The 22,850-nt window shown below is 49.3% G+C and overlaps 1 protein-coding gene across 7 annotated transcripts in view; it reads right to left on the bottom strand.

Moving 5' to 3' along the window:
• CHD9 (chromodomain helicase DNA binding protein 9) overlaps positions 1-22,850 on the bottom strand; it is a 1,905,864-nt gene that overhangs the window by 619,948 nt on the left and 1,263,066 nt on the right. For all 7 annotated transcript variants that reach the window (XM_085637757.1, XM_085637759.1, XM_085637761.1 and 4 more), the window contains 2 exons: positions 12,745-12,848; positions 12,536-12,653 (listed from right to left, as the gene is read on the bottom strand). In XM_085637757.1, coding sequence (XP_085493883.1) covers positions 12,536-12,653; positions 12,745-12,848 — 222 coding nt within the window. The remainder of the gene's footprint in view (positions 1-12,535; positions 12,654-12,744; positions 12,849-22,850) is intronic.

Below are 22,850 nucleotides of genomic sequence, written 5' to 3'. Positions count from 1 at the left end.
AGGCGAAGACGGGGCATTTCTTGTTTGCAGAGTCTGCGAAGAGGTCGATGTCCGGTACTCCCCACTGCCGGAAGACCTCTTGGGCGACGTCTTCGTTGAGCACCCAGTCGTGCGCTTCGACTAAGTCTCTGCCGAGGCCGTCTGCCTGCACGTTCAGGGTCCCTGGCAGGTGAACAGCGATGATCGAAAGGCCTCTCGCCAGTAGCCATCTCCAAATGGACTGAGCTTCCAGAGATGGGACTCGTGATCTGGTGCCTCCTTGCTTGTTCAGATAGAACATCGTTGTCGTGTTGTCTGTCTGAATCTGAACGTGGCTGGTTCGGTGAGACGGTTACAAGGATTTGAGAGCCAGATGGACTGCTCGTAGCTCCAAGAAGTTTATGTGATAACTCTGTTCGGTATTGGACCAGAGACCTTGTACCTGAAGCTGGTCCATATGAGCACCCCAGCCCTGCATGGAGGCATCTGTGACCACTGACTGTGTCGGAGGCGTCTGATGGAAGGGGACGCCATGAAGCAGATGGGAGCGTTTCATCCACCATCTAATGGAGTCTTTGGCAGGTTGGTGAAGAGAGATCAGATCTTCCCAGCGACCGGACCTCTGCGACTACTGATCCTCTAGCTCTTGTTGAAGAGGACGCATGTGAAGACGTGCGTTGGGTACAATGTAAATGCACGAAGCCATCGACCCCAGAAGTGACAACACTTGCCTGGCTGTGGGGAATGCAGTGTCGAGAAGTGCGTGGCATTTCTGAAGCATGGATAATAACCTCTCCTCCGAAGGACACACGCTTGTCTTTGCGGAGTCCAGAGAGGCGCCCAGGTAATGAATCCGCTGAGTGGGATTGAGGACCGACTTTTTGTAGTTGACCTGTAAGCCCAGCGACTGAAGCAGATTGAGGCAGAACGAGAGATGGCTCTGGAGTCGAACAGGAGTGGAACTCTTCAGGAGACAGTCGTCTAGATAGGGATAGACGAATATCTTCCGTTTTGCGGAGGAAGGCAGCTACCACCGCCATACACTTGGAGAATGTCCGTGGGGCGGATTTGAGGCCAAACGGCAGAACTCTGTACTGGTAGTGCTGCCGAGAGATCTGAAACCTGAGGAATTGTCGATGTTTCACTGAGACAGGGATATGGAAATAGGCATCCTGTAGGTCGATGGCACACATCCAGTCTCCCTGGTGAAGATGCGGAAAGATTTGATGCAGGGCTAGCATTCTGAACTTTTCCCTTTTGACAAATCCGTTGAGCAGACGCAGATCGAGAATGGGTCTGTACTCTTGGACTACTCCTCATTTTTGAACTAGAAAATACCGGGAGTATACTCCTTGATTTCTTTGTAGGGGAGGTACTTCCTCTATGGCGTTTTTGGAGAGGAGAGTAGCTACTTCGTCCAGCAAAAGCCGATTTTGAATTTGAGGAAGGTGCTGCCTCTGTGGGGGTACTTGCGGAGGGGGAGACTTGAACCTCAGCAAGTAGCCATGCTGTACAATATTCAGTACCCATTTGTCTCTTGTAATGTCTTCCCACTCTTCCAGGTGAAGACTGATACTTCCTCCTACCGGAGTAGCGAACGGGCGCGGAGGAAGTAAGATCTCACTGCTTGGAGGGCTGTTTGGTGGAAGACTGTTGCTGCTTTGCGCTCCTCTACCTCTGCAACGACCCCTTTGTTGGAACTGGGGCCTCTGCTGGTTCTGAGAGGACCATTGGGGTGTTTGAACGCGCTGATGAAAAGCGCGCTTGTCGCCCTGACGAAAATGCCTCCGATATTCCTTGCGCTTTTCCAGACCAACAGCTTTAACAGTGTCCATCTCTGTTTTCATCTTGTTCATTTGGTCATCAGCGTGAGCCCCAAACAAGGATGACCCGTTAAAACGCAGATTAAGAATCTTTTTTTGAGCATCAGGCTTGAGGCCCGTTAGCCACAGCCAGGCTGAGCGCCGAGAGCATGCGCCATGAGAGTAGCCATGTGCGGCGAGGTCCAAAGCATCCGCAGCCGCACTTATGATTTGATTGGCTACAAGCCCACCTTCAAGGAGAATTTCACTGAAATCCTGTCTGTCTTCCCTTGGCAGTTTATCAGCAAATCTGGAGAGGGAATCCCAAAGTGCGCGATCATAACGCCCCAGAAGGGCTGAAGCACTAGCCACCTTCATGTAGGAAGCTGAAGTGTTGCACATCTTCCTACCATACGAATCCATCTGCTTACTGTCTTTTTCCGGGGGGACAGAAGAGGAGACAGACGCAGAATGGGACTTCATGGCAGCCGCCACAATAACTGAGTCCGCTGGCGGGTCCGCTCTCAGAAATAAGGGATCCTATGCCAGGGCCTTATATTTCTTAGCGATTCTTGAAGGCACAGAGCCTACAGTAGCCGGAGTAAGAAATGTGGCCATAGCTGGCTCCAACAGTCCTGGCACCAATGGCAGCAAAGGTCTGGGTGCTGACCGGTGATGTAACGTGTCAAATATAATTGATGTGGGAGCCAGACGGGTGTGCATCGTGATGTTTAATTTCTGCGCACCTCTGCCCAGAACGTCAGAGAAAGTAGCGATGTCGTCAATAGGAGACACTCGTGATGGAGGTGTAGAGGAAAAGGTCGGAGAATAATCCCGGACCGAGAACCTTGTGGAGGAAGACCAGGTGGGAGATCTAGTGCGTCGCCTCTTGTGGGGACGATCACTGTGATGAGCCCTGGACCGTGATCTGTGTTTAGAAGGAGATCTTGGCCTTCTGTGAGAGGAAGGGCGATCCCTGGGTCGTGACCGTCGTGGAGAAGGTGACTGGTCTACCAGGAGGAGAATTGCTCCTACGCGGAGAAATCCTGGAGGGAGAGTACGTGCGGGAATAGTCCGAGCCCGGACTCCTGCAGTCACCTGTACCCACATTCTCCAACCAGCGAGGTGAAAGACCAAACTTCTCTGGTATCTTAGGTGATTTCTCCGGAGAGATCTGCACGATATGAAGATCTGGAGATGATGAGCGATCTCCTGACGATCTAGATCTGATTCTAATCCTCTCCGTGGCTACTGCAGGTCTATCCTTCGACGTCGAACGTCTCGACGTCGATGATGTTTGTGTCACCATCGGTTGCTGGGAATGCCGCTCCGCCCTCGACGGCGGTCTCGACGCCGATCGCCTACGGCGTTGTGGAGACCTCGACGTCGACCTTCGTCGTCTAACCGGCGACTTCGACGTCGACCTTCGCCGTCGAGATGGCGACTTTGACGTCGACCTTCGCCGTCGAGATGGCGACTTTGACGTCGACCTTCGCCGTCGAGATGGCGACTTTGACGTCGACCTTCGCCGTCGAGATGGCGACTTTGACGTCGACCTTCGCCGTCGAGATGGTGACTTTGACGTCGACCTTCGCCGTCGAGATGGTGACTTTGACGTCGACCTTCGCCGTCGAGATGGTGACTTTGACGTCGACCTTCGCCGTCGAGATGGTGACTTTGACGTCGACCTTCGCCGTCGAGATGGTGACTTTGACGTCGACCTTCGCCGTCGAGATGGTGACTTTGACGTCGACCTTCGGCGGCGGTCCGGTGTTCCATGACGTCGAGCTGAGGTTGATCTTCCAGACGTCGAATGCCTTGACGTCGATCGACCCACTCGCGGCGAGACATACGTCATCGCAGCTCTCGACGCCGACCCTCTCGAGGGCGGCGGCGAATGTCTCGACGTCGACGGAAGCCTCGACGTCGACGGAGACTGTCCGGATCTCATCGGACTAACAGCCTTCGAGCCCGAAGGGCTGTGCCTCGACGCCGACTTACTTGTCTGCGGCAGAGAATCTCGACGTCGAGATGAATCTCTTGACGCAGAAGTCGGGCTGGATTTTTTAGACAGTACCTTCGACGTCGAATCTCCTGGAACCTTGGTCTTCCTGGGGTCAGGAGAGGTGGTATGTCGCCGTTTCTGAGGTCGTCTAGCTGAAGAAGGTAGTTTTAAGGAGGAATGGTCGCCTTCACGACGGCTTCTTTCCTTCTCCAGCTGGGCATTCAGCTTAATGCGCTCTCTATCACGCAGAGTGCGCCTGGAAAACTTCTGGCAGTGTGGGCACCGGTCAGGATTGTGTGAAGTTGGCAAACACACAATACACACAGAGTGTGGATCCGCCAGTGCCATCTTATTGCCACAGGAAGGGCATTTCCTGAATAAAGCAGGCATTCTGAATGGAAAAAAATTGAAATTCTTCAGGAAACCAGCAGAACAAGCTTTCAGGAGCCAGTAAAATGACGAATTTTCTGTAAAAATCTGAATTACAAAACTTTCAGTAAAAAAACTGAAGAGCTCAAGCTCCAGGATCCTCATAGAAGGAGCCGGAAAAAAGAACTGACCTAACTGTCACCTGTGGTGCATCATGGCAGCAAGGGGTCTCCTGCAGGTCTTAAAGGCACGGTCCCCCTACTCTAATGCCTTAACGGCAAGGTGTCAGTTTTCTTGATACTCTACTGCAGCCTACAGGCAAATGCCTGCAATTACAAGTTTGCTTTATGGCAATAAAGCATTGTTGTGTGACAATTGGCTTAGTGCTTCCTTTTTTCCTTATGGGTTAGGGGGTACTACAATGCAAACCTATGTAATTTCAGCATTGCCATGTTTGAAACATTTTAGGCTGCTTGTATATGTTTTTACATATGCATATATATGTATATATATGTATTTTCTATATGCTCCGGGATCCCGCACGTGGGCGGGGATTATTCATAGATTATGACTATTGATGAGTATCCCCTGGATGAGAAGCCCGTGGATCTTTATCATGCATTGGGATCACTGATTGTACCTCTCATGTTGCCCTGTAGCAATCTGGATGTCAGTGACTCAAAGTCAAAACCATCTTTATTTGGTCATAGTTCAACCGTAAAAGCATAGAATAAAACCATTTACATCTTCAAAAATATAAATAACACTTTAAAAGCATTGTGAAAACAATGTCATTAAAGTGCATAGGCTCTTCTCAATTTGATAGCAGCAATGATATAACTAAGAACAGCAGTGCAAACTTCAAATGTTTGTAAAGTTTGTAAATAGATCAAGCCTTCTTTATAAGAATTAAGAGGATTATGCAGTAGGACATGGCATGAAAATCACAATCTAAAGGAGAGATATAAAGTACAAAAGAACATAAAATGTGCAGTGATTGGACAGTAACAGAGTCACAAGGGCAACATGGGAGGGAGGCAAAACAATAGAGGGAAAGCTACAAGAAAGTGAACTGTGTTTAATCTCAGCCTGGTGAGATACAATCTATGCTCTGGATTTGCTATCCAATTCAAGTAAGGCTCCATATCAGAGGATGTAGAAAGCTTGTAGGAAGGTGGATATCTGACTATGGTTACCCTCAACTTTTTGCCTAGTGTCTAGCTGGTTTTTCGACTTAGTTGGCCTGAGATCCTGCCATTCAGGGTCTCAGCCTGTCTGCTCTCTCTTTAAAATGGACTCCATGTACCCTAGGTACATACACAATTGGTAAGGATCACCTTATTGGACCCTGTGCAGTGTACCCTAGGTACCCAGGGCATAGGTGTACCCTAGGCCTCCCAGGGGCTGCAGCATGTATTATGCCACCCCTGGTCTAGCCTTCCATTATGACACAACTGGCTGATCACTCAGCTGGGGTAAGTTGGTGTAACCACCTCTTACTTAGGTGTAGTATACCTATACCTAACCTTAAATGGGACACATGTTAACCTATAAGTCACTCCTATGGCAGGCCTTAACAATCCTGAAGGCAGAGTGCTTGGTTTCATGTGAGATGGTGCTCTGGCATGAGCTGAGCCTGTCTGCAGTGGTCGGAACAACTTCCTTCTACCGTTTCCAGATATCGTCATACCATATACTCTTAAGTGCATTATGAGCCTCGCGGTTAAATGCTATCTTTGGTTTGGCTTTATCAAAACATGTCGAGTAAGGTGTCATACGAATTGGAATAATAACCCCTCGCCAATTCTGGCGACGGGGTTAGCATTCCACCCTTCTAGAGGGACACGACATGTACAGAACCTGAAACCCGGGTAAAATCAGACATAGCCTCAGCTCCACAAAATGGACGCTGCCACCACCGACACAAGTCTGCCCTCCTGCTGCTGGGAGTCCTTCCAGCCTGGGAGACGTGGACAAAGGGTTTCCTGCCAGGGGAGGTGCGAGCACCATCCCAGACAGGATTGTGTGTATTGGTCAGGTAGGGCTTGAATAGAATCAGACATGCCTGAGGCTCACAAGGAGCCTCGGTGCATATGCCAGTTCAAACCGGTCCTGGGGCACACCAGCCCCGGACCTGGGGCGAGCTGGACAAAGGATTGGGGGTGTAACCACCCCCCTTCCTGGTCCCACCCTTAGGGAGGGACCTAGCAGGTAGTCCGGCCCCTAGAATCCGCTTAAAGGTAGGAGCTGTGTCCTAAGACTTCAGACATCCTGGAATCAACTTGAATCTATGAAGAAGACGGGAACTTCGACGTTCTGCTGCACAGAAGACTGAAGGAATTCTCCCCTATGGTCAGGGAGTGACCATCTTGCTAACGCAAGCACCAACCAGCGAATCGACGTCTGCTTTGCCGCCGCCTCCCGCCGGAGCCCGAGCCCAGAGACCAGAGACCGACAAGAACTGGACCTCCAGACCTCTCACAGCCCGATCCACAGTCCCTGCAAAGAAGGAACCCGTGGAGGCACCGAGACACGTGGAGCCAGCCATCTTGGACACTCGACAAGCTGCAAGCGCGACAACAGAGGCTCCCTCCAAGTTGTGCTTTGGGTCCTGAGAAGCCCAACATCCGAGCAGCAAAGGTGAGCCCTCCAGCATCTCCACGATCTGCGTGGGGCCCCTCTGCACTTTGCGACTCGACGCGCCTGCCCGGTCCCTGGCCCGTTGGCTAGTGGCCATCTTGGCGAACCTTTTTGAAAACTACGACGCTGGTCTGGTTGCTCCAGACTGGCCCCTGCTTCCCTCCAAAGAAGCAGCCCCTCTGACCTTGCTGGTCAGAGCTAACAGCTTTCTACGATTCCTGCGACTCCTGCTTTTGACAAGGCTTGTTTGCTTCTTTTGAGTCGCCGACACCGCCGACAGCGAGAGCCTGCGTGGAACAGCTCGTGAACCGACTCCTGGACGTCGTCGACCTTCAGGGACCACGTGGCTGCAGAGACAAGCTACACCTCTTCACCTGTTTGCACCCCACTTCGAGCCCTATGCACCCGCTTCCTGTGGGTGAGGTAAAGCTGGCACTCCGGTGCACAAGTGTAGAGTAAGATCTCTAATGTCTAGGTTTGAAGTCTTGATTTCGTAGTCCAACCAGAAGACCCTTCTAGCAGTAACTTTTGAACTTTTACACACCCATTGAAAACCTATGGGAGCCCGCGTGTAACTTTCCTCACAGCACACGCGACCCGTGGACCTCCTGGTCACTAACTGAAGTTAGCTCCTTGTAGGCCCAGCGATTCTAGAGGCCCTAGGCCTTCTACCTTCCCTAGTCGTGGTACTTATACCACTATTTTAGTAATAGGTTTGAGAAGCCACCAGGGCCTATCCATATAAAGTGCAACTTCTGTATATTGTGATACTTTCTTGTTTAACGATTTGTGCTCCTGTGCTCATAAAGAGTCTAGGGGATACTTTGAGTAATAAATACATATATATTTTGAATATATATCTGTGTGGTGTCCTTTCATTGGTATAAAGGGGGGTTACATATGGTAAAACAGCTTGCTTTACATGCCTAAACGAGTTTAGCCTGAAAGACTGCTTAGCCTACGCTACCACTAGGGCAGCTGGTCCGAAAAGGTTGACTTACAACCACACCATAAGGGTTGCTTGGCATGGTACAAGGTGGTCACTAGAACTAGTGAACAGCATATACCAGGCCAACTTCTCACAAACCTCCATATAGCTTGTAACTGTAGGCATTATCAAGAGACTTTTCCAGTCTAGTTCCCACTTTATAAGTTTCAGAGCTCCCTTTGACTTTCATTTAAAGGTCAGGACTTATATTTTGCAGTGACTCAAAAATAAGACAGTACCCGAGGCTGTCAAAAGGTGATTCGCACATAAGCCAACTACGAGACAGCAGTCATGTTATTTTATTGTAGACAATATGATAGGACCTTCCTCGAAACGTCTGCCTTCTGGGAGCTCCATAAATTATCCATAATAAAAGAGGTGCTTTGGAAATGTGATCCTCTGTGAACCCTATAGCTAATTCCAGATGTGCAATGAGACTTATTTTATTTATAAAGTTTTATATAGCGCGAACAAGATCCTGAAGGATATCAGAACGCTTTACAAAAGGATGGAAGGAAGGACATAAATGCAATATCGACATCAAGTTAAAATACAAAACAGGAATAAATGCATAATTAGGAGACAAATGAGTCAAGGAGAGTAATACAATAAACAGGTATATAGCGGGTTACAAGGGGGCACACTATGTGGTAAAGAAGAGCAGCGTCAAAATGGTGGTACAATGGTTGTGGGATAAGTGACTTCGAGTAAGTGAGGCTAGTCCAATTAAAGTAAGAATTTATTCATAAGGAATATTTTAGCTTCCAGTTTGAAAGCAGTCGTTGAGGAGATTTTGCGTACTTCCGGTGTTAGAGAGTTTCAGATCTTTGGGGTAGCGCCAGAGAAGGCTCAGTGACCAATTCTCTTTTTTCTAAGGATGAGTGGTTTCAAGAGGAAAATATTAGCGCTTCTTGAGGATCTATCATCACAGGATAATTAAAGCTTCTGCGCTAGGTACCTGGGAGTTTTGAAATGCAGGGCTTTGTGCGTCAGAACGGCAATCTTTACCTGAATTCAAGCTTCGTCAGGCAACCATTTAAGAGATTTTACTACTGGGGATATGTGCTCATTTTGTTTGGTACCTGTAACCAGTCTAGCTGCCGTGTTCAGTGATGCCCTTAGTGGAGCCAGGGTATATTTGGGAAGACCACAGAGCGTAGCACTGCCGTAGTCTAGCCTTGGCAAGACAAGAGCTTGGACCACCTGCTTGAAGGTAGATTGTGGAAGGAATGGTTTGATATCTCCAAGTGTTCTCATCAAGTGATCAGCTCCCTTCCACACATTGCTGATGTGATTTTTCATATTCAGGTGCTTGTCCAGGGTGATTCCGAGAGATTTGGCGGAGTCTATGATGAGGGGTGCAGTTGAAAGCAGTGAGGTGATTCAGCCAAAGGTCTGGCTTGGGGATATAGTTCGGAGGCGAGATGAGAAGGAATTCAGTTTGAGGTATTGAGCAGGAGATGGCTCTGAGTTAACCAATTTTGAGTAAACGTTAGGGTAGTGTTGAGTGAGATGATGCCATCCGGAGATGAGGTTTTCAAATAAAGTGGCATATTGTCCATATACATATGGAAGAGAATGTTTGTGGAATTTAGCGAATTAGCTAATGGTTCCAGGAAAAGGTTGAAGAGGATAAGAGATAGGGCTGATCCTTGGGGGACACCCATGAGTACTGGAGAGGGCTGGGAGAGGGAGTGGTCTGCCTTGCCTCTTTGTGATCGGTGGTGGAGGAAGGACGAGAACCATTGTAGCACCCGACTCGAGAAACCCCCTCCTGTTACTCAGAATGGATAAGAGGTTGTCATGATTAACCGTGTCGAATGCGGAGGAAAGGTCAAGGAGGATAAGGAGGCAGGAATCATTTTGGTCAAGCATTTTTAAAATGTCATCCATAACGTGAGTGAGGGCCGATTCAGTACTGTGCCCCTTCCGAAAGCCGGATTGATGCTGGTCTAGGAGTTGGAAGTTCTCAATGTGAGCGCAAAGTTGGGATTGTACGCATTTTTCGAGGAGTTTGGATAGGGTAGGGATGTTGGAGATAGGGCGGAAGTTATTGAGGTCAGCTTTATCTGTGTTAGTTTTTTTTAGAATAGGTGACACCTGAGCTGCTTTTAGGCCGCCAGGGATCGTGCCTTGTGATAGAGAAGCGTTTACAATCCTTGTCCAGGTGGGGATGAGTGCATTCTTGATTTGTTTTAAGATGGCCGGGGGCAACAGGTCACTGAAGTGGTTAGATGGGTTGATATTTTGAAGAATCTTTATGATTTCTTTTTCACTGAATGGGGTAAAGGTGTCCCATGACGCATTGTTCTTAGTGTTCAGGCTGATATCTTTTTATTTTTCCAAGGGGTCAAGGGATAGTGCGGACCCAGAGGATGGCAGGAGAGCCTTCTTAGAGGCTAGCTCAATGGTGAGGAGTCTTCATTTCTCCGAGAAGAAAGCAGAAAGTTCATTGCATGAGGGTGGGCTGCCTCCAGAGTCAAAGTGCTTTGGACCTACCACTGATTGCTGTTTGACCAATCTGAAAAGTTTCTTGGGGCGGTTAGCAGCTTGATCAAGTTGGAGTCTGAAGTCGTCAGCTTTAGCGCTTGATTTGTTTGTCATAGAAGCTCCTAACCTATCTAAGGAGTTTTAGTTGGTCCAAGGTACGTTCAACTGCTCTCAGGTTGCGGAGTTCTGTGTTTAAATTGTCGTTGTACCACGGTTTGGATATTTTTGTTGAGGATTTTTTTCTATTGGAGTGGTGCAATGTCATCCATGATGTTGGAGATGGTCGAATTGTAGGAGTCGGGGAGCAACTGAACCTCAACCAAGTCAGCCTGGGAGGAGAGGACAGATTTACAGTGGGCTGCTCGTTCATTTGAGTTTTTTGATCTGAGGTCCCTTTTCCAGATCTTTGATTTTGTTGATTGACCTTTCCTCATCGACACCTCCATGTTAATATAAAAGAGGATGCAGTGGTGGTTGAACCAATCGCAAGGGGTAATGGTATCCAAAGTGATGGTCTGCCCTTTCGAGATAATGAGGTCTAGAGTTTCTCCTTTATTATGAGTAGGTTGGTCACAGTGCTGAGTCAGATCTTGGATGAGGTCAAAGATATCGGAGGCGTGTTTACTGGCTGACCTGCAATTGAGTAGTACACATTTAAGTTGTAACGGATTTATGGGTGAAGGAGTCTGGATGACATTACCTCTCGTGAGGTTGTCTTTATTGATTACTCTAAGATTGTGAGGGGGTTCTCTGTTCGTATTTGAATGGATGGCGTGTATCTGTCTAGACGGGATCGTGTTGAGTTGGACCTAGTAGAGTACGAGTCGTGAAGGTCATTGAGATCATTGGACGCCAAGTAGGTCTTGAATCTTCTTGGGCAGGAGGGAGCATTAGGTAGGGGTATGGTTTTCATGACGGAGGGGGCTGAAGGCTGCCCCATGCGATCACTAACCGTAGGGGAGGCTCTGGGTAGATTTCCAGAGGTGAGGAAGGAGCTGATCATGGGGAAAAGATCATTTGAGAGGGTTTTCAGGTCATGTAGTTCATTAGTGAGACGGTGCAACTGGAGAGATATATCATCTAGGCATGCGACCACGTCTGAAAGGGGTAGCGGGTGTGTTGGGAATGCTAGCGGAGAGGGGGGGCCTTTGTGTGAGCCCGAGGGGTCCATGGTGATGGTGAGAAGTTCCTGGGGAGGGAGTTGATCATTTGGTACTAGAGGAGCTCCATGGCCTTTGGATATCGAAGTTGGAGCATTAGCGAGGGTGGTACGGCCATTTAGCTGAGGGTCAGGTACGGTCCAAACAGGAATGAGTGGGTTTGACCGATCATGGTCGGTGGAGGGCACTTGCCAGGACTCCAGCATAGTATGAGGCATGGGTGAGGGAAGAGGGATCATTCATTGAAAGCACTGACAGTAGGTTTAAGGACTGGCCAAGAGCCTGCACAAGAACCCAAGAAGGTTCTCAAAGAGCATTCCTTGAAAACTATGGGCACAGGAAAGACATGGCTTTCCAGGAACCTACCTACAAGCAAGTCTCTGATGGCTCCTAACAATTCAGATATTGCCAGGGGGCTTTTAATATTTTACTATGGTCCTCTACAAACCTATGCAAAGTTAGTCCCTCAAGAAAGGGCTCAAGCGTGTCCCTTTGCCTCAACTGTCGTCGCTCATAGAAGTTCTTCAATTATGTATATACTTTGTTTATTCCTGCTTGTGCTACCGCCATGGCTTCCCCATCAGTCTTTAGGCCTAGAACAGTGGTGCTAGGTTATTCCAGTTACGGTTATTAACAAATATTCTAGTCTATTATTAGCACATAATATGGTGAAGAACCCAAAATATCACACCCAGATGTCTTGGGTTCCAGTCACTGACATTACTTAACCATATCTCTTGCAATAAACTAAACAAAATGTTTTCCAACTTCTTGTATGATCAGCGAAGAAAAATCGTGTGTGTGAAGTGGAAACGCCAGATATACCTAGTGATGATACCACTTCTGGGAAGCACCACAGGACATGCCTTGCTATCAGTCACTCAGTAGACTGAGGTTAGAAAACAGTTATTAAGTCCAAGCATGAAAGCTGTGGATACTTTAAAGGAGAACGTTTAGAGTAAAAACATACATTAGATACATATCACCTTGCATTGTTAGTAAGAGTTTAAGGCTATGCCAACGGCAAAACAATTTTATTAATGAATTGTGATTTCAAGCTCAGCGCATGAAAGTCAACGCAACAAAAATGAAATGCTCATACCCATCTATATAATCATTTGCTCTTTGTTCAGCAGCAACTGCTTTCTCATCTGGTTTTCCTACCCTTTCCATAAAGCAGAGTGATGGGTCGGCTCTAATTGTGTTGTACTTCTCATATCCTGTAAAAGTAAGAGACAACACTTGATATAACCACAAATTACTAAGTAATGCCGTATAAAGGTAGGTAAATTATCTATCTTTATGTCTTACCATGTTTAAAAACACCAATAAGGAGAGATTTGTCAGCATCAGCATCCCACCAATCTACAGGGACTTCAGAATGGTCTGGTTCTGGAACCCAGACATCAATTTCACTGAAAGGATTAAAAAAAACATTGTTAACGATAGTACATTTATGAATTTTTCAAATGTTACTTTTAAAAAAACAAGCATAAATTTCAGATTGGAGCTTGCAGAAAAAAAACAGTCTGGTCACTTTTATAAAACAAGCATTGGCATAGCCAATAAGTCTAACTTTTGGGACCTTATAAATATTTAGTTATGCAGCACAATTTCCTTGGTGCAACAACATCAACTGTTGCATGGCTAAACACTTCTAAGGTCCCAAAGGCGAGACCTATGGGCTATACCAATGCTTTTTTGTTCAGTATTTATTCACTTTTTATTTTTTTTTAAACTGTCCTATGTCGCACTTTTACTTCAATGGCAGCGGCACCCCGTTCCTTAGACAAGCCGCATATAAGGAAAGGTGTGCGGTCGCCATTAAAGTGAAACCGGGCATTGAGGTGTTTTTACATAAAGGAGCATTTGTTTGTCAACTTGATGCACACATTTTTGTTTTGTAAAAACGCCCCATACAGCGCTTTCATTATAATGGCGGCTTCGCCCCTTTCTTTAGGCATGGCTCGTCTAAGGAAAAGGGTATGGCTGACATTAAAGTTAAAGCACCACATGGGCGCTTTTACAAACAAGCATTTCCAATGCATTATGTATCACACTTATGAGAGTTCCATAAATGCGAGACCTATGGCGTTTCAAATGCTTGTTTTGCAGTAGGCCTGGAGCAGATTGGATAGTTGGGATGATGACACGAGTAAGCTAAGGATAATAATATCCTGAGGCAACATTTTAAAAGTAACTCTAAAGCTTTATTTATTCTTCTGTCCTAATCCTGATGGGAAAACAGAAGAATATGTGAGCTGTACACATTAAAGGGAGGCTGAGCAAGAAGCTAGAGGGGGTCTTGGTGGTCTACAGCCACTGATGGACTAGGCATAGAAGAGAAAAGCAAATGTGAGTTAGAAAGTATGATGAAAAAACAAGTCTTCAACAAGCACGTTTCAAACATACAACTCTGTGTCAAGAATCAAAGGGGAAAATGGTTTTAATCACTGGTGTGGAGGCAAAGATGAACATTTAGTCTTCATTTTCTGGACAATGGATTTCATTTGCATCTGTTTAATCGTTACTAGCATACTCTAGCGACCTTTTAAGTATCCATAACGCAAAGGACAAGCACATTTAGGTGTCTCCTAAAATCCCACTTTCGAAATCAGCAACAATAAACCAGGCTTTCACTGTACGTCACTGCCACATGGGTATTTGTTTCTCATAGAAATTTCTGCTGTTTCATTTGTGAGCCTTAGATGGTAAGTACAGCAACAGGTCGGATAGAGTGCCAGGATATAGGTATAGTCGAAGATGAGGGGCATAGGGGGCTAGCTCATCACGCCTTGCAGAGACACCACAAATGTTTTCTTATGTCACTCTGTCAGTGAAAGAATATTTAACCATTTACTGTTTAACGAGTGAAATGTAGCTGTTTGCAATTGCAGAATTGATATTTACATGCATTTTTACATTCCTATATTAACGATTCTAGAAAAAAAGTCTTTACTACGACAGTAAACCTCCTACATCCCTGGGTAACCCCTTTTAGTAACACAGCATTACAGTACAAAATTCTGTCTGGAAAACACGCGACACCTCGTCCTAACCGCAGAAAGGTTTTGCTGTTTTTGCTATATAAATTACCAAACTAAGCAAATTCTTCAAAACTTTGCTTGACCTTGAAGGAGTACAAATAAATGTTCATTCTCCACTTGCTCTCTGTGGCCTCTACCCTTCACTGAATGTGTTGGAAGAATCAGAATGTAGTCTGTTCTTCACTGAAAGCTGTCTGAATATCAACTAAAAGGTTTAAAGCTTTTTTGGAAGGTGAGTGAGTTGCAGCCATAAAACTTTCACCAAACGGATACATATCACGTGACAGGAAGACAAACACAAAATTCACTTTCTTCGTTCCAGGCGATCAGGTGCTCAGACTCTATAACCAGTTCCACGCCCTGTGGCCCTGCCTCGCCCTCCATGGCAGGGCTTCGGGGTCCGCGGTAGAAGATCCACACTGCCAGGTCTTCCAGCTTTTGCAGTGCTGACATCTTGGAGCCCTTGATCTTGCCAGGACTCTGGCAGGTCACATTAGTTTCATGGTTCATGTCTGCCAACGCTGACTATTGGTGATTGCTTTATTATTTTTATAGGGTCGGATTCGCTCACAGGACGAGGCAAGACAAACCCAAGAAATGCGCCTCCTGTGTTGCGGCCATTTACCAAGGCACCGAAACTGACCGCAAAAATGCAATCCCTAGACGATAAACAATTTTTTTCCCAACACAAAAAGAGGAATTTATAACAAAGTCAAAAAATTATAGTAACGCCTTCAAAAAAGTAAGAAATATAATCATCTCTACATCTTCATAACATGTCAAAAAAGAAGTTGTGCCTGCCGAAAACTAGAAGAACTAAGGCACGCAATTTGAAAGAGGCACCGTACACCCTCGGCATATGTGTCAACAGAAGTCGTACCAAGGAGGAGTCTTTTATCAGCATGCACCAGTACTCCATACAAGCTTGGGGAAAAAAACCACAGGGTACCTCTGTTCCTCTAACCCCGATGTCGGCTACATCCTGGAGGTTGGTGGGGACATCTCTGGAAGCTTGTTCGATAGGCGCCAATTCTAAAACTCAGGAATCCTTTTCCGCCTAGGAGCTGAATTTCTTTGGGAGGACGAGAAGGGATGGGAGGGGTGCCAGGACGTGCAAAACCGGAAATCGTCTGGAAAGGTAGAGCGATGACAACAGAGTGCCAGGCTATTGCTAAGAGTGCAGCAAGGGCAGCGTGGAGAGATTTGCCAGAACAATAATCTGGGGACAAGTATGTTGGGAAGATGCTTAAAATAGAATGCACTGGCGCTCGCTCTCTCAGCGCCTTTATCTTGTTCTTTTAAATAGTTTATTTTTTCCAGAGTGGAAACTGTCTCGGTCCAGACAGCTTGAGTATCGTGTCATGTTACCCCAAAGCTCATAACATTACAGTCCTAGTTAAAAGATCAAGGCAGGTAAAGCCACAAAATCGGGCCGATAGAGAAGAGGCTGCTGACCTGTGTACATGCCATGACCCACTCCTGGTTTGTCAAGGGGTCGCTGAGGTCATCATCCCATAACTAACATGTATGTATAGTATCAGTGCATTGGTCTAGCTTGCGCACTAGCTTGCGCACCATATAGAGAGGCGCGAGATCATACTCCTGCTGGAGCCCATGTCCAAGATGAGCCGCAGCAACAGATTCCCGTGGCTCTGCTAGAAATGCAGGCTACAGTTCCTGGATCGCCCAACCACCTTATTTAAATAACAAGCAAAAGCACGCGCGGCACCAGGGGGAGGGGCGAGAGGAGGGGGCCTGCGCAATTCCCTTGCAGGAGCGAGCAGCAAGGCGCGATAATTGATACCATATGGCGATGCAGATCGCTCCTGCAAGGGAATCGCCACACGTGCATGCGTTGCCATTTAAGGCAATGGAACGCACGCACGTTTTTGGGCGAAAAAGGGAACCGATGGCTTAAGGTCTCCTCCTATGCAGCGCATGCGCTCTGCGTAGGCGAGACCTAAAAACACAATCACTTCTACAGGCACACCACTGATGCAAAACTGTCAAGAGGTCTTTAAATATCCAGCATATTTTAGCTGGCCTATAGGAGTTTTAAGAATATACTTAACTTAAAATGCAAAAACAGAATCCAAACTGTTTTGGCAAAAACCAGAAATGACTTTCTGGTGCGGTCACACATGACTAAGAGTTACTTGAAAGTTACATACAGTTAGTAAAAGTGAGAGAGCGTGGGCTAAAAGTATAGCCCTTGTGTGACCAGAGTATTTCGATTTCCACGGACACTCGTTGGGAGCTAATGTAAATACTTCTCTGTTTTTTATTAATTAGTAAAAAAAGAACCACGTGGGTATTTATTTATTAGGTATTTCAACGACGTGACGATAATAATTTTGGGTTGTAACAGTAAGGAAACCCTCCGTTTCATTCCAGTGTGGCGCTGTACTAGAGGTTGACGGAAAACACAAACCTATTTAGTGCAACGAAATATAAAAGTTAACCCCTGTAAATAAATGGGGGTTGCACCTGGGAATTAGTGATACTGATTGTTTACGTGAATTGAAGGGCAGGTTCAGTTCCTAGCTGACTGGGGTACCATCGTGTATTTAAAAAACGCAAAGAAGGAATCGACGCTACAGTCCCAGCAGCAGCTCATCCATGTCAAAGATGACGTGGGCGACAGGTAAGAACTGTGCTTGTCCCATTATCTCAGCTTCTGGGGGATCCATGCGGTCAGCATCCATAGACCCAGGCAACAAAACAAAAGAAGGACAGGGAGTTAGTAATCATAACCTGCACAGATGCACTGCAACCGCGGAAAAAGGAAGCAGCCATCTTAGAAAGGGCAACTTTCCTATTAAACGCAGAATTGCATAATCAACTCGGTATACAAAGTATACACTGTAAAGTAGATGGCCTATCTATCCCTAGCTTGTCAACACAAAGTAAACCCGTAGAAGCTAAAAACAAAACATTTTTATACATTTAATTTACATTTGATCATCTTTCGTAAAATTGAAATGTTTAATTTCTAGTTCAATGGTTTGTGATAAAGTATGTTCCATTGATTGTTAAGTCCAACTAACGTTTCTAAATAGAAGTTCCGTATTATTCTCAAACAGTCTCAACACTGGATAATAATAAGGACTGATTAGAACTGTGGCATGCCCATTTGGGCACATGATAATAATACAGGTAAGAGGCAGTCGTGCTCAGGATAAAACAGCTTTGTTTTTTTGTCGGTGTCGTTGAACAAGTTACTTACCTTCGGTAACGATGTATCTGTAAGAAACATTAGTTAGTTAGATTCCTCACCTTCGAATATCCCCAGGCTTCAGACTGGATCCGGAAGATTTTTCGTCAGCAATACCCCTTGCGCTTCGCTAGGCGTCGTCTGCGGCTCCGCGTCCGTCGTCGGCATCGTGCGCCGGAATGACGTAGTCGGAGTACTTAGACGCCGCCCTCGCGCGCTGACGTCAGTTCTTGTACATAGCTTTCCGCGCCAGGAACGCAGAGCCATGCAAAGAAGGACACTGGTGCCAAAAATAAAATCTAGGGGCCTGAAAAGGATAACCTTAACCCTAGATGTCAGTTCGCAGAACGGGGAGGATGGGTGGGTCGGTGAGGAATCTAACTAATGTTTCTTACAGATACATCGTTACCGAAGGTAAGTAACTTGTTCATCTGAAAGAAACACGTTAGTTAGATTCCTCACCTTAGAATAGATACCCAAGCAATACCATCCCCGGTGGTGGGTCTGCGAACCAAGATCACACCAGAAAGTCCTGGAGGACAGAACGGCCAAAGAAGCCATCCCTCCGGACTTGGCTGTCAGGGCAATAATGCCTGGCAAACGTGTGTAGCGAAGCCCACATTGCCGCCTGACAGATGTCCTGCAAAGGGACACCTCGTCCCAAAGCAGTAGTAGCCGCCGTGGCCCGAGTGGAATGGGCGCGCAGCCCAACAGGAGGGTCCTTTTTTGCCAAAGAGTAACAAATTTTGATGCACAAAACGACCCACCGAGAGATGGTCCGTTTGTGCACCGCTTTCCCCTTCTTAGCACCCACGTATCCAACGAAAAGTTGGTCGTCCACCCGGAACTGCTTTGTGCGGTCCAAATAAAAGGAGAGCGCACGTTTTGGGTCCAGACGGTGGAGCCTCTCTTCCTCTTTGGAAGGATGCGGAGGCGGGAAGAAGGTGGGCAAGGTGACAGATTGCCCAAGATGAAAGGGGGTCACGGTAGAAAGGAGGGACGAGGCCGAAGGACAACCTTGTCCGGATGAACAGACAGAAAAGGAGGCTTTGAAGATAAAGCCTGGAGCCCACACACCCGTCTAGCCGAGGTGATGGCTACCAGAAAAGCAGTCTTAAGAGTCAGAAGGCGAAGAGGACAATTGTGAAGAGGCTCGAAGGGAGCGCACATCAGGAATGTCAATACCAGATTCAAGTCCCACTAGGGCATTACAAAAGGGACAGCAGGGAACGTGTGAGTAATGCCTTTTAGAAAGCGTGTAACCACAGGGGACTTGAAAAGAGAAGGCTGATCAGGAAGCCGTAAGAAGGCAGAAATGGCAGCAAGATAACCTTTCAGGGTGCCCAGGGCAGAGCCCTGCCGGGCCAAAGAAAGAAGAAAGAGGAGAACCTCAGAAAGAGGGGCGGAAAGGGGATCCACAGCCTTTGCTGTGCACCATGCCACAAATTTGTTCCACCGGCAGGCGTATACCGTCTTTGTGGAGGGACGCCTGGCTGCCAGAATGATATCACAGACTTCAGGAGGCAAGTCAAATGGCATCAACTGCCGCCGCTCAATCTCCACGCATGGAGGTGGAGGCTGGACAGGTTCGGGTGGAGGACCGTCCCCTGCTGCTGTGACAGAAGATCCTCCAGAAGGGGCAGACGTATCGGAGGATCGGTCAACATACTGAGTAGCTCGGGATACCAGTACCTTCGTGCCCAATCCGGAGCCACCAAGATGACTAGGGCCCGGTCGTGCCTGATCTTCTTCAGCACTCTGGGCAGAAGTGGTATAGGCGGAAAGGCGTACAACAGACCGCAACTCCACTCGTGACAAAAAGCGTCGCCGAGCGAGTGCCGCCTTGGAAATTCCAACGCGCAGAACTGCTGACATTGCACGTTCTCTTCGGTGGCGAATAGATCTAACCAAGGCTCTCCCCACTGCTGAAAAAGACCTTGCGCCACTTCGGAGTTCAGACGCCATTCGTGATCCATCATGCACCGGCGGCTGAGTTCGTCTGCTCTGGCGTTCAGAGAGCCCGCCAGATGTTGAACCACTAGGGTGACGCCCTGGTGTTCCAGCCACGTCCAGAGGCGCAGAGCCTCCTGACAAAGGGTCCACAACCCCACCCCGCCCTGTTTGTTGCAATACCACACGGCGGTGGTGTTGTCCGTGAACACCTGCACAACACTGCCCCTGACAGAGGGAAGGAAGGCTTTCAGTGCAAGCCGGATCGCCCTCAACTCCAACAGGTTGATGTGGAGACGAGACTCCGCCGGAGACCAGAGGCCTCTGATCTCCGCCTCTCCCATATGGCCACCCCATCCCAGGAGGGACGCATCCGTCACTACGACATGCTCCGGTTGGGGAAGGGAGAGGCTTCTGCCCATGACCCAATCGCGGTCCGTGAGCCACCACACCAACTGCTGTGCAGTGCCCTCCGAGATCAAGACATGGTCGGACAGGTTGCCGTGATGCTGGGCCCACTGAAACTTCAGGTCCCACTGCAGAGCCCGCATGCGCCGCCTGGCGTGATGCACTAGTAGGATGCAGGAGGCCATCAGCCCCAGAAGCCGCAACACTAGCCTGACCGAAACCCAGGATAGAGGCCGAAAGATGGGAATCAGGGCCTGAATATCCCGGATCCGCTGTTCCGGTGGATAGACCCGGAACTGTGCCGAATCGAGAACTGCTCCGATGAAGAGGAGCTTCTGAGAGGGACTCAAGTGTGACTTCGGCACGTTGATGGAAAATCCCAGCAAATGCAGGAGATCCGCCGTAGTCTGGAGGTGGGAGACGACTGTCTGGGGCAAGCCCGCCTTCAACAACCAGTCGTCGAGATAGGGGAAGACTGGAACCCCTGATCTGCGCAGATGAGCTGCGACCACCGCCATCACTTTCGTGAACACCCGAGGGGCACTGGTGAGGCCGAAGGGGAGCACGGTAAACTGAAAGTGCTCTTGGCCCACCGTGAACCGTAGGTAACGCCGGTGGGCCGGCAGGACGGGGATGTGGAAATATGCGTCCTGCAAGTCCAACGCTACCATCCAGTCTCCAGGGTCTAGGGCAGCTAAAACCTGAGCCAAAGTTAACATCTTGAACCTCTCCTTCCGGAGGAAGGCATTGACGTTCCGGAGGTCCAAGATAGGGCGTAGGCCCCCTTTGCCCTTCTTGGGAACCAGAAAGTAGTGGGAATAACAACCACGACCTACTTCTGGGCTCGGAACGCGCTCGACGGCCCCCTTGGCCAAGAGGGCCGAAACTTCCTCGTGGAGAAGATTCAAATGATCCCCCGAGATACGGTGGTGCTGCGGTGGCATGGCTGGAGGGGTCGTCTCGAAGGGGAGGGAGTAGCCCCTTCGGACGATTTGCAGCACCCACCTGTCCGATGTGATGGACCGCCAGTGGAGGAGGTAATGGCGAACTCTGCCGCCCACTGGCGTGGAATGGGCCTGAAAGCTCGGACTAGGAAGGCTTTGAGGCGGATGCTGCCGGGGTGGATGTGGGCTGACCTCGTCGTCCTCCAGAACCGCCTCGGCGGAAACCACGTCCGCGCGCAGGTTGGTTCTGCGGCTGGTAGCTAGGCGCACGTGAGGAGGCACCCCTTCCTTGGCCACGAAAGGGGCGAAAGGCGGAAGTTTGCGACCGCGGGGCCGAGAGGCCCAAGGACTTGGCCGTAGCCCGGGAGTCCTTAAAGCGATTCAGCGCACTGTCCGCTTTCTCGCCAAAAAGGCGAGTGCCATCAAAGGGCATGTCCATGAGAGTGCTCTGGACATCGTCCGAAAATGACGTGGACCGCAGCCAGGCATGACGTCTAAGCGCCACTGTGGTAGAAATGGCCCTACCCAGCGAGTCCGTAGTGTCAAGCCCACATCGTATAGCATGTCGCGCGGCATCCCTCCCATCGGCCAGAGCCTGGGTAAGTCGTGGCCGGACCTCCTCCGGACACAGGGGCAGCGCGTCCTCCACCGCATCCCACAGAGAGTGGGAATAACGGTCCAAGAGACAAGCGGTGTTCAAAGACCGCAGGCCCAAACTAAGGGAGGAGAACAGCTTCTTGCCAAACTGTTCTAGTCTCTTGGAATCCCGGTCCGGCGGGGCGGTCGGGAAAGAGGATTGGGAGGTGGAGGCCTGGATAACCAGGCTCTCAGGGGTAGGGTGTTGGGACAGAAAACTGGGGTCGCCCGGAGCAGGGCGGTGGCGCCTGGCGACGTTCCTGTCCACAGGAGGGACTGTGGAGGGCTTGGACCAGGTGCCCTGCAGAACGTCAATGAGGGCCTCATTGAATTGCAGCAGAGGCTCAGTGGAGCTTGCCGCAGACTGAAGCACCTCAGTGAGGACGTTAGTCCTCACAGCCACGGCAGGCAGCTCGAGCCCAAGGGCTGCGGCCGCCTTGCGCAGCACCACAGAGAAAGCAGCGCCCTCCTCCGAAGCCACAGTCGGAGGAGAGACGAATCCAGTGTCTGGAGAGGTATCCAGGCCACTGGCCTCCCCCAGTTCATCTGCCCAGTCCTGTGACATTTGAGCCTGAGCGGCCATAGGATCCTCGGATCCCTCCCAGTTGTCCCCATCATCCGATTCCTGGTATACAGGAGGAAGGTACGGAGCCGGACGGTAGACAGTGTGTCTCTAGCGGCGCCGAACGCGGCGTCCATCGACGCCGTAGCGGCGCCGGGTCCGGAGTGGGACTGAACTGGGGCCCGACGTCGAGCGGAGTCGGCGTCGGGGGTGGTACCGGTGTGGACGCCGGCGGAGGAGGAGTGACGAGGTCGACCGGCGTCGGCAGGGACTCGGGAACGGGTCCCTCGGGCGCTTGCGGCGTCGAGGCCGGAGCAGTCGACGGCGCCGGAGCCACCGGCAGGCAAGGCAGCCCTGTCGGGTCCGCGGGGCCCGAAGGCGCGCCAGCGGGCGTTGACGGCGGGGCCAGGCTCCTCATGGCCGAGAGGAAGGCACTGACCTCCGCCGGCGTTGCGTCAGTCCCAGGGACCGGCGGGTATGGGGACGTGCGCGGCGCCTGCGGCTCCGCCGGAGCCGCGGGGGTGGAACCACCCTGACCCTCGGCCGAGTCGCGTGACCGGCGAGGGGAGTCCGAAGAGCGGTGTCGCCTCTTGGACTTCTTGGAATGCTTCGACTTACCCGAATACTTGGATCCCGACGACCGATGGTGACGTCGG

Source organism: Triturus cristatus, chromosome 12 (assembly GCF_964204655.1).
Source record: "Triturus cristatus chromosome 12, aTriCri1.1, whole genome shotgun sequence".
Taxonomy (NCBI): Eukaryota; Metazoa; Chordata; class Amphibia; order Caudata; family Salamandridae; genus Triturus; species Triturus cristatus.
The sequence above is the reverse complement of the archived record's forward strand: the minus strand, read 5'-3'. Positions and strand labels throughout refer to the sequence as shown.